Raw genomic sequence first — 12,547 nt, 5'->3', positions numbered from 1 at the left:
GGCTTGGCCTCAGTAAAGCACATAATGTACCAGGCACCATTTGCAGTGGCAGGGGGACATTAGCAAGGGAGGTTTCCAGAATTTAAGGAGAAGGAGATCCGGCTCAAGTCTGAGAGGGGCATGACGGCTGTTCCAGAGAGAGGCTCCTGCTGAACAAAGAGATCTACCCCCCACTTTGTTCTTGGAGAAACGTCTGATCAGAAGAGAGTTTAAGCTAGAGGACTGAAGGACTCTAGCACTGAGGTATTTAGGGAGAGAAAGTTGGATGTAGCAGGGTCCCAGGCCCCAGAAAACCTTGTGTATGATGCAGAGGGTCTTCAATTTAATCCTCACAGCCAGAAGGAGCCAGTGGAGAGATTTTAGGGCTGGAGAGATGCAGTCCCTAAGCTTGAGGCCAAGGATAAGTCTTGCAGCCCTATTCTGGATTAGTTGAAGAGGGCGAAGGGAGTAAGGAGGCAGATTGAGGAAGAGGCTGTTGCAGTAGTCCAGCCTAGATAGAACCAGAGCTCTGGTGAAATTGAGCTTCTGGGGAAAGGTTAGGAAAGGGAGAATGCCTCTAAGGGGGTGGAGCAGACCGCTGGACTTCTTGGCAAGGTCCAAGATGTGAGGCGAGAAGGAGAGAGAGGAGTCGAAGATGATATCAAGAGGTTTTTTGCCTCACAGAAGGGTGAGGGGAGGGGGTCCAAGGAGGGCGGCCAGAGAGTGGGAAGGAATCGGGGAGCAGGATCTCAGTCGAGATCGCTTGCAGAGCATTATGCCTGAATAGCAGTCAGGCAGTCAGGTATGAAAGAGGAAGAAGAGGGGGTAGAGGAGGGAAGCCTAAAGGAGAGCTGTGTATAATCACCATAACACTGGAAGTGAGGAGAGAAGGTGGAGAGAAAGTGGAGATCAGGTGGGCCAGAGGGCCAGGTAAATATTGAAAAGCCATGGCGATAAGATAGTGCCCTGAGGAATGCTGCAAGTAAAGAGTGAGGTGGAGATTGGATAGGAACCGGCCCAGTTGCACTTGGTAAGCAGTGTTAGAAAGGAAGATCAGCCGGGTCTCTAATGCCTAGGTTATCATGGAGACAATTTATAAGGATGGCGTACTTGGGGAGGGTCCTCCAAGCACACCTTAAAAAACAAGTACTCAAAAAAGGAGCACACACCGGGCAAGAAGAAATGCTGTTTTTTACAACTGGGCAAGCACAAATAAACAGAGCAGTGAAAAAGGTCAGATTGAAATGAGCCGACACCTGAATGCACTGTGGCCATTAGTTTTATACCATAAAACATAATATTCAGACCTCATTGATACACTTGCAATTTCGCATTTTCTCATGCTCTACGTTTTCCCAGAAATGTAATGGGCTTGTGTACATCATATTCTTAGTGCTAAACATACGTGAGTGAAATTTGATTGAAGCAAACAGTTCGATACTATCCCAACACATCACCTACCCATGTGGCACCACATCGATTCTCAGGCCCACCCTGGAACAATTAGTAATTTAATAAAACCACATTTGTGCTGACCGCCAGAACTTTAATACACTGCCATTGGTTGGCACCATTAAGGACGGGACACGAGACATCCTGTTTCTGGTGGGAAAGGAGACATTCACACAATACCTGCTAGATAATGACCTTCACAAGTTCGGTGGTGGATACTCTAAAGGCTGGCCACCTCCCCGGAGCACAGTGACTTACCATCTGATTGATTCTCCCAGGAACGCCACTTTATCCAGTGTCCCCTTCCCACAGCCACCTGCTGATGGGCATGGGTGGCCATGTTTCTTGTACACTGGCTCAGGTCCACTTCTCCTCTACCCTGTGTGACTGCTGGATTGGCAGACTGCCCTGTAATTGCATCACCTTGTGCTGTTTTAGCAGCTTTGGTTCGCCTGTGATGTGCAACTTGTGCTCTCTCTCCCTCCTCCCTGGCCCCTGGTGTGCTAGTCATGTTTTTCAGATCGGGTTTTCTCTGGTCAGGCAGCCCCCGGGGTTTCCTCATCAGATGTGTTTATTGAAGATGGTGTTTTACCCCTTCTGGTGCTATTTATATAAAATTGTTTGGGCTGATTTTTCACGTAATACATCTCTACCCTTGCCCTTCCCAGTGAGGTCTTTTTTTTTGTAAGAGGGCTGTGACTTGGTATACCTTTGGCATTTGCTCCTAGCAGGTGCTTTGTCGCCCCTTGCTTACTCTCAAAGCTGGTAGGTGCGCACCCCTATCTGGCACTGAATTAGCACCGTTAGTACATTCCAGATCATCTTCATCACTCTAATTTACACTCAAAGGTCCCTCACCTAAAACGTTGCCAAGCTCAATTTTATTCAGTGACATTATATGGTGTCCCTTGTGCTGGTGGCAGTTGCACCAACCGATGATCGACCAGCCGACACAGCTGGCGACGAGGATCACAACGAGCAGAGGGACAGTTATTTTGAACATTGTTGCCAGCCAATCGGACACACAAGCAAAAAGCCAGGTGCTTGACGTAACATCCTGTGCCTCTCTTGACATTTTCTTGTTTATTGCTTTAATTTGTTCGACAGCCTCTGGAGTGTTCCATTTGCTGCATCATTTGTGGGAATTGCCCTGCAGCAGGTTCTGCCAATGTTGTGGCACACGCCCCCTTCCATTGCAGTCATGAGGTCCAAAATATAGGGGTTTTGGAGAGCCATTAATCGCAGTTCTCAGAGCTCTTCCCGAACCACATTCAATCATTTTTCAGTTGCATTAGCCAATTGAAGTAGCTCATACCTCGTTATATGCAGCCATTTGGAATTGGTTGCACTTTGCACTCCAGGTAGCAGGAGAGAGGTGAAGAACACCTGTCTCTTTTTTCGCCATTTCTTGCTTGTGAGATCTTTCTTGGGCTTTACTCTGCACGCCAAACCAGGTTTAACCCTTTTGTTTGTTTTGCCTTTGGCGGCCTTCAGTGCTGAAACCCATCTCTGGTTCCAGTGTGTCTGCAATGGCAGGAAGCGAGGGAGGGGCCCGAAACTCCCTGTCCTTAGTCTCCTTGGTTACTTGAATCCACCCAGTGCTGATTCGCTGGCTGTCCTTGCAGGACAGCCACCCTGCTGTCTGAGTGACAGCTAGGCTGTGCATAAATGGGAGAAACCTGCATAAAAGGCGAGGTCTCTTGAACAAAAGGCAGAGTCGACCACCTAAAGAAACATCCAACGAAAGAAACTGGAAGAGAAGCTTGCTGTACACTCCTGGACCCTTGAGGTGCCTAGTGAAGCCCTGCTGCAGTACTGAAGCTCCAAATTTGTATCGACTAGAGAAGCCCGGAACAGGCGACATCTTCCCTTGGGTTGGTGGGACCAACTGACCCCAAGACGAACTCTGCTGGAAAACCTCTCCCTGCTGGCTGTACTTCTTCGCTGCTGCTGGAACCGAGTGCGAGGGGTCAGGAAAACCAGAATCAAGTGCATCATCTTTAAGCCGGACCAGAGCTCCAGGAAGATCCTGAGGACCCTCCTGAAGCAGGACTACCCAAGCCCGAGTCACGTCACCAGAGTGCTGTACTCCAGAAGCGAGAGAAGCCCATCAAGTGTCCAAGAACTGTGGTGGTGCTATTGACCGGTAGCTGAAACCGCAAAGGGCCGCTGATTTTGAAGGAGCCCATAGCTGCCACTGACCTTCAAACCGCAGTGCAGGAGTCCCCAGATGTGCTCCCTCTTAGGCCTAGGAACCTAGGATCTGCAGGACTGCAACAGGAACGGAAGCCAGCTGGATCCTCTTCTTCAACCTAATGTACTGTCTTGACTAAGGGGTACTTACCTCTTGTGTCTGTAGCTTGCATGTTCTCGCTGGAGATTTGCAGTAGCTGCATTCTGCAGAGTTGCCTGCATCTTTGCCTTTCACAAGCCTAGCAGCTTGTGGCCCAACAGTGATTCTTTTTCTACAAACTCTCTAATAACATTGTGCAAGAAATGTGTGCTATCTGAAGAAGGCCTCAGCTCCATAGACATTGTTCAAATTGACTTTGGCTGTCCCGGCTCCCTGCAGACTATTCTGACCCATTGACTTTGGTTTTAACTGTCCCTCATAGGTGGTACATTAGTTTAACTTGTATTGCTGGGAAAGGTCTAACCTAGACTTCATTTGGACATTGTAAAGTATTCACAAGTTCCGAGAACCTGTTAACCTTTTCCTTCCCTAAAACCTTTTCCTTTCCACAACTTCAGAATTTCATTAAGTGTAAAAAGTGATATATTAATGCCAAACATTGTCCTAGCAATTGCAGTCACCTCAGGGTGTAGGAAGTGTGTGTGCATGACATCCCTAAAGGGTATCTACTGGCTTATCTTAAATCTGAGGGAGTGTTATGAAGTGTATTTGTATTGTTGCATTTTGCCCTTTTTAAAGAAGGCTTATTTAAAACTGACCGTTAAATAAATCATTATATTACTAGAAAACCTTGAGTGTAAGTGTTATTTGTATACCTGTAATTGTGAATCTCGGTGTGACCTCTCTACAACTCACATTTACCCCTCTTGAGATATGTCTGGCTGCTCAGTCACACTACCAACTTGTGCAGTACAGACCTATACCAATAGGTGGGTTACCTATTACCAAGAGGACAAGGCTGGTGTAGTCTCCCACAGGGCTACTACATACAATCTTGCCTAACAACGAGCAAGGCAGACCGCAGGACGAGACAGCTATCCAGGCCCGGCAGTTCAAGAGGAGGCGAAAGGCGGCGAGAAAGGCGAGAGGCTGACAAGGAGAGACACGATCTTGCCGCATTCGACGCAGACCTGTGCAACCTCCGCAGAGGAGATTGTAAAACCGAGGACAATAGCCCAAGTGTGCTGCAGCAAATGTCAAAGGTACACAGAACGCATCGACCCTGATAAGCGGGAAGCGAGGAAAACTCCTGCTACTGTGGTACTGGCCTTGACTCCAGTTACAAGGAAAGCCAAGTGGTTCATCACAGCCGGAGAGTCGAGGGGAGAGTCGATAAGAGCCAGGCTGCGGTGAATTAAAGTCGCAAAGTGGCAAGTTGAACCAAGTTCAAACAACTGTAAAAGTGTTAAGGGGAGACCAGCTGCAAAGGGAACCGACACTACATGGGTGTTGAACCGAGAAACGCCGGTCAAGCCCCCATCTAAGTGAAACTATAGGTACCAGAATGCCGAAGGAGAGCCGCTAAGTTAGGTCAAAGTGGTCATACAGGAGATCAAGCAAAATCCCCGTCAGTCGAAAGCCTTTGACCTAAGAACTCTAAAGAAAGCAAGGGAAGTGAGTCCCGCCACATCTATAAGCAAGGGAGATGAATCCACAATCATTGAAAATAAAGTAAATGTTAAGTTGGCAAGAATGAACCCGGAAGAGGGATGCTGATGAGAAGGGGGCAAAGTCTAAAGTCCCAGGAAACCGTGTGTTGACAAGGGGGAAACCGGCCCAGGGATGTCCACTGGAACTGTATAAAAAGACATTGAAGCAAAAGACATTGCAGGACAAAGGGGAGGGAAACGCCCCTTGTCATCTGAGATCTGAGCCCGAAAGAGGGAGATCCAGGGGTAGGAGGCGAACACCCGAAATATATGTAAAGCAGAACTTTGTCTGTTTGTTGTTTTCTTTGATAAACCTATCGGGGCTCAGGACGAGGACCACGAAAAGGCCTTTATATTGATGGGAACTGTTTCAAAGGTCAGATCCCAGAAGAGGCGGGCCCAGGGGTGAAACCATCACCCGGACGTATAGGTGAGGGGTCGGCGCCCGGAAGAGGGGGACCAAGGGGTGAAGCCATCACCCAACATGAACTGTGGAAACAAACTTTAATTTTGTTAAAGGAACTTTTGTTTTGTATTAAATATGTCAGGCCCACGAAGGCAAGAGACTTCCAAGGGAAACAAGACTTGGCCATTGCCGGTCCTGACAGCTGCAAGTGGACCTGTCGACTCGTGCTGGGAAAGCTCGAGTGTGTGCTGTGCTCTAAGGTCCCATCATAACCGGTGCACAAAACGTTGAGAAGGGAGTACCAGGCTACCGATCCTGACATATTATTTATGAGCACTTCATTCTTGCAAATCATCCCAAACCATTTTTGCATTAGTTGTAAGGTTGGCAATACGTTTCTTAGTATAGGCCCTTTTTATTTTAACACAACACCACTAGGACTGCCTTATTTTCATTTGATGGTGGACAATTGCTCACAGCTTAGATTTAGGTTTAGATTAGGCGTTTTTCCAACCTGCATACAGTTTAAATAAACACCCCTGAACTGTGATCACTTGTGTCTGTCTTTACTGTTGCCACCATGAGTTCCTTACAGCACCCACATTTAATAATGGCCAAAGTTGGTTTATTTTTTTTTTTAAGTCCGTTCACTAGTGGAGAGTTACTAAGCACTGCTATGATGTTATCTTCTGAGATTTTAGTACGTTGGTGTTGCTGTAAGTTAATCTTGCGTGGTCATGTTTAAAAATTATAATAGAGCACTTTGTCTCTATCTTTCTGTCGTTTTTAGATTGTATGCTTTACACAGCACAATGGTGAGTTTCTGTGAATTCTAGTGGCAACTTAATGAAACACAAGGTGGTTCGAGAATCTATGTTGGACCTACCGTCCTGCTTAAGGTGGTATAAAATTATGCTTTCCACTGAAACCCAGTTGAAGTAAAATATAGATGTATGAGAGACTGCCGTACACCGTTTTGGATAAATGTGGGTTCATATCTGCTAGAATTGAAGACTTACCTCACTTGGTTTCTTTTGACAGATCATTTTTTGATATACATGAAGAAACGTGGGGTATACAATTGCAAGACGCTGTGCGCTAATCTCATGCTGCAATTTTACACTGTTTGTGGAGGAATTCTCTTTCCTCTGTTTTTTTGGTTTCTGGTTTTCGGGCACTCACTGATAAAGGTTTCTAAGACTAGGTTCCAACACCATTTTAAAATATGTTTTGAGCGGTTTGTTACGTAAACAAGGTAGATGAGATAGGGAGAGTTCCTCGTTCTATCTTTCTGCTATATAGGTGGCTCATCACTGTTTTCTAGGGTCAGCGCACGGGACATTTAGTACCTTTTGTAAGCGACATTTACCTACGAATCCAGGTTCGGAAGGACATTTTGTTTTCTCTCTTGATAGTGTTCTCATGATATTGTTTGGGCGTTAGAGAGAAAAAAGGTTTTGCCCAACTGGCCTTGTGGTTTTGTAATTGAAACTTCTTTTTGGCCAGTTTACAATATTTACACTGATCCTTACACATTGAGATCACTTTGTTCTGATGTGATGAAAGCCCAAACTCTTCCCATACTACCTCCAAAGCTTGTCAACTATACTCCCACTGTATATACTAAGATGAGAGATCTTACTGTATTATCACACTGTTATTAATTGAGGGTCAAGCAGAGCTTCAAAGAAACAAATCCTGCCTGAACAAGATGTGTGATGAAAGGCAATTATAGAACCCTGCCGAAGGTTCTAACCACATGATCTGCTGACATCACAATACTTTTCTCCGTCTTAGGAATGGGAAGACCCTACCTCTTTATATTAAACCCAGTTAAGTAATTTATTTTACAGACTTCTTCTCAACTCACTCGCCAATTCACTCAACGCATGTTTACAGGTTTTCTCATGTTCTGTATCTTCTGTGGGTAGAACAGCCTCCCACCTTTTGTGTCACACTTGCATGTATGTAACTCAGGCCTGCGTGGGACCCCAAGGACCTGACAGCACTTAAATCATTTCCCCCCAGTGGTGTGTCAACAACTGTTTTGGGAATAGAAATTGAAAGTATGTAAAATAGTATCCACCACTGTCTCCTATCTAAATAGTCTACTTTATAGATTATCCTCTACCACAGATTGTATATCAATTAGCTCTGTGCACGTCAAGCTCCACTTTTGTGTGCACTTAACATTTATTTTTTTGATTTTACGAGTCTCATGGAGATCTAGCCAGGAATGGGCCTCTCAGTCCCCCAATGACTGTAAAGCTTTTGCTCTATAATCATAATCATGCATGCCCCACAGCACCACATTGCTTCCTTTGTCAGAGGGTTTGATGATAATAGCTTACCATCCTGCAGTTGCTTAAGATCTTGCCAATCCTTCACATTAGTTGCAGGAACAACAGATGAGAATTCTTGATGCAATTTAAATGTAGCTTTATTAACAGCTTTCTCAATCAAAATGTTACAGGTATCCAGCAAATTGAGTATATGTAGAAGCAGGCTTGAATATAGTAGAGTCCGCAAGATTGGGGAAAAAATCCTAAGGGATAATTTTGTGTCTCGTAGTGCATCTTCAATCAAACTCTTCAACTATCATGGTTTTTACAAATGCATACATTCTGCAAAAAGCGGAGTAGATTTCTGCAAAATACACATACATGATTTATGGAGAACCCTTTTTTTGCAACCACGCTTTACTGTAGAAAGGAAACAGATCTAATCTATTTGTTGATCAACAACGAAATTGGATATAGTCTTAATAATGCAGCAGAGACACTTTTGTAATGCAGTCATTTCAACTGGATCTACTGCCTGAGGAGAGTGACATTTGAGTTCATTTTCAGGACTGTTAGGAAAGATTTCGTAATTGTAGGTAATTTTCCTTCCATGTGGCAACCCCTAAACTTTTTGCTGTTGTTTTTCACCTTGTTCTTGACTTTGCCAGAGAAGTGCAGCCTTCTGCCGCACTCCTCTGGGCTTTCGCTCCTTTCTTACGGGGAAACTGACATGCCCTTAAGACAGTCAGTACCGGGGAACGCTGTTTCCCGTAGTTTCTTTTATCATGTTGCGGCTTTCGTGCAACATGACACAAGAGGGCACTGTAAGCTAAGTTACAGCTCTCTTGGGTCTCTAGCCTTCTACAGGCCCTGGATACTCGTTTGGGATTGTATTTGATCGGTGCAAGTCATTCAGGGACTGGAATGGTGGCAGCGATCGTTTTGTGTATTTTGAGCTCCTTTTGGCGTTCTGAGCACGTTTTTTGCGCTGAACCCAAAATGGTGGCCTGGCTCCCAAAATGGCCAGACCACGAGGCTCCTTTGTCCTGTCCACTGACCGTCTTGCTCCCTTCACCTTCCCCAGGTCGAGCGACCCGGGGCCTTCCTTATTTGGGCATGTACTTTCCCGCGAAACACAGATGCGTTCGCGGGCTTCTACATGTCTTTTGTGTGCCTCCAGGGTGTGGGCTGGGATGTCTGGTCCCAATACACATCCTGGGTGCCAGAGAGTCTAGGGTGGTGTGAATGCCTGGGACCACCGTGGTCCGTGATTGGTCCACGAATGGTGTGTGTGGTGATGAGCGGATCTCCCATTGGCTCCCCTCCGTTTTGGCGCGAAGGGAACCATGGATAAGAGGGGGCTGGAAACACCACTACCATGTCGATCTCCTGAGTTCTCACGAACGAAGGAATACAGGAGCCAAGTATCCTGCAACCTCGAGGCTGGACCGAGGAATTGCTGGTGACCCACTGAAGGACTCCTCCTTTGCACTGCTGTCGTCCTGTGAAACCCTTTCCTCCTTTGATCGAACCAGAAGGCCTGTACTGGTGCTTCGACCTTTGGAATAGCAGGAACAGCTATTCTCGGCAACTTCATCATCTCCTGCCAGTAAGCCTTCGGAAGCGTCTCTGGGCCATCCAGTTGACTGACCAGCTTACACGGGAGTCCTGCTCTGTAACCGCCGCCAGGTTGTGTAGTATTTGGAGTCCTTGTCACTCTCACACGCTTCGTACACTTGGCGTTCCCAAGTCTGAAGTGAGTAGTGTACATTTGGCTCAGATACACACGGCCGCTCCGTTGCCCTGCTGTGGTGACAAAACTGTGCAGGTTTCTTCGATTGGGACGTCTTTTTTCTCTACACGATGACGAGGCATTCCCGGCTCTTCTGAACCTGCCAGCTGCTGAAACTAACGTGGAGAAGCCTGGGTCTGCTTGCATCGGGGACCGGTGAGTAGTATAGCTAGGATCTGGTCGCCCTCCTGCAGTAGCCCATTGCTTTTCCCCGCTGTGTAAAAACAGCACCCTTTTGTCCGTACTCGCGCTCTGCTTCTGCTCACTGTGGAGGCTGCGCTTGAGTCGCGGAACCTGTTCTTCTTCTGTTGTGCACTAACCCGAACTGCCTGTCTTCCTCCGAAGAGCTTCTCCTTTTGCCCGTTGGCACCAGCGTGTGCAGGTACTTTGAGCACAAGGCTCCACTCTTCGCAGGGCTCAGACTTCCATCTAGTTAGGTGCCTCTGAAGGCGAACTGAGTCTAAAGCATTATCGCACTGCCTGTTTTCCTTCCCTTTCAGGTGGACTACACATTTCGTGCATATAACGCTTGCGACTGTCGTATTTGTATATATATTGTGTTGATATGGTATGTGTTGGCTTAGTATTGTGATATTGTGATTTTCTCGCTACGGTCGTTGTTTTAAAGGCCTTAAAATAAATGTGTATATATTTTTGATATAACAACTGTTTGGAGTAGTTTGTAAGCGCTCTTGCTTTGTGTGCTCATTGCGGGCTTTCAGTCACCCTCACCCCTCTTGAGACCTAGGCCCTCATTACGACCCTGGCGGAGAGGGTATTACGCCGGCGTAGTGCCTGGCGTACCTCTCCGCCGTACTACGAGTTCCCGTAGCGCCATGGAGGATTTTTACGCCTGCTTTTTGCAGGCGGTAAAATCCATGGCGCTACGGGACTTGTTGCTAATTACATTACGGTGGCGTAATTAACGCCTTCCCCACTCCCATTATACCCTATGGGGCAAAAATGGGAATGGGGAAGGGTAAATGGGGATTGGGGATTTACCGCCCTGCCAAGGTCGGCATGGGGCGGTAAATCCGCCAACCACCCTGGCGGAATTGGCAGCTTAGCGCCATGGACCATGGTGCAATTTGCACCATGGTACTCCGCCAGGGTCGTAATGAGGGCCCTAGTCTTGACCGCCGCGATCGCTACCTTGATTGGTCTGGCTCGTCCAGAGGTTACCCTGTTCCAAGTAATTAGGTTGGCCTTCTGAACTTCTGCGCCACCAGGACAGAGTTCAGAAATCCGTCTTAACAAGGACCTGTTGGAATGTGTTTCTTTTCCATAGTCTCCCTCATTTCCATTTCTTCCTACCTCGCTCTTTATGTACCACTTCCCTTTGATATTTATACCCCTTGCCCTGAGCATACGAGATTAATTTTGCACCATAAAATAATCTTCTTAGTGCGTGCTTCAGAAATGAGTACATCATTCTCGTCTCTAGATTCTTCCTATGATGAGCATATATACACAAGGGTTGGTGGAGGAATTGAATACAATTTCAACCAAGAAAGCCGCCAGGAAAATAGAAAAGTGAACTCTCAAGTCCCTTTTCTTTTTTCCAGGTGGCTGGTAGATAATGTCATGGGGCTGAGTGGAGAGAGAGAGAGAGGAGGCGGCAGCTGTATCTGGCCAGTTTTGCTTTTATTTTGTATTTTAAGGGGCAGGAAAATAGGGTGTGGCAGCTGGAGCAACCAATAGGTTGCATGCCCTGTTGTCTTTTTTTTGTGTAATTCAGCCTGCATTCTTAGCAAGAAAGGTGCCTGCTCAGAAGTTTCTGGGTGTGAATGTTTTCGTAAGTCACTTTTAGCTGTATTGTTGACATACAATGGTATCCAAATATATAATTATATTATCCATTGAGTTGTGTCCCTGTTACCGAGAGGCGGTAATGTGAGTATATATCTTGATTCATTGACGAAACACAAAGAATTGTATTTATTTGTTTTTACTGTTTTGTTATACACTTCACATTTCACAAATATATTTCAGCCTATTTTCATGTATTCTAGGTTCTTCTGGATGACAGCACCATAAATATAGCGACTATTGCTTCCTCAAGATATGTGGGACCTATAAAACCCCGTGTTGATGAATGGCAGAGACAACTCTCGTTATTTAGTCAAACTTTGGTAAGTCATAAAGTATATTCTTATAGAGTAACAGTACTTTATGTGCAATGCATCTTTTATTCAGTTTACTGTTTTTACATTTTTACTATTACAAACAAAGGCAAGATAAAAGGATATTTCCCAAAAAGATACTTTTTAGTCATATGTGTTTTGACAGGATGTATTTAGATTGGAATGAGCATGTTCTCATGGTATTCTCCCACAGATATCTCAAATATGCACTGGTTACATATCAGAGAAGACATTCCCTACAATGTCTGGTATGTTCAACATCTGCCTCTTGATATTTCCACTTTTCCATTTGGAACTATCCTCCAAAAGGAAAGTGTTATTTCTCCTTTTTTATAATTTACAGTAAGAGATAAGTATCCAGTGATCATCCAACCCCAGTCTTAATCTCCAACAGTTATTTTTTTAAAAAAAATATTCTTTATTGATTTTTCAGTAAAAAGGATAACAGAAAGTCAAGTACAAAAATCAGTCAGAAGAGAACACTTGAAGTGCACACAATCAACAACTCAACCATTATACAAAATTTAAACTAGAAGGAAGAAAAAAAAGGGAAGGAATGGGGGGGGATTAGCATATTAAACATACAAGTCAGCCCAAATATCATCATACCTATCTTTCTGCTGTTTGATTTGCAAAAACACTCTCGCCC

General features: G+C 45.5%; 1 protein-coding gene across 1 annotated transcript in view; it reads left to right on the top strand.

The window, feature by feature from the left end:
• The window catches only part of DNAH6 (dynein axonemal heavy chain 6), a 3,423,448-nt gene that overhangs the window by 1,562,025 nt on the left and 1,848,876 nt on the right, over positions 1 to 12,547 (top strand). Inside the window, exon 21 of the mRNA XM_069626424.1 lies at positions 11,767 to 11,886. Coding sequence (XP_069482525.1) covers positions 11,767 to 11,886 — 120 coding nt within the window. The remainder of the gene's footprint in view (positions 1 to 11,766; positions 11,887 to 12,547) is intronic.

Source organism: Ambystoma mexicanum, chromosome 6p (assembly GCF_040938575.1).
Source record: "Ambystoma mexicanum isolate Mex_15411 chromosome 6p, UKY_AmexF1_1, whole genome shotgun sequence".
Taxonomy (NCBI): domain Eukaryota; kingdom Metazoa; phylum Chordata; class Amphibia; order Caudata; family Ambystomatidae; genus Ambystoma; species Ambystoma mexicanum.
Note: the sequence above shows the minus strand (reverse complement) of the source record. Positions and strands in the feature narration are given on the sequence as shown.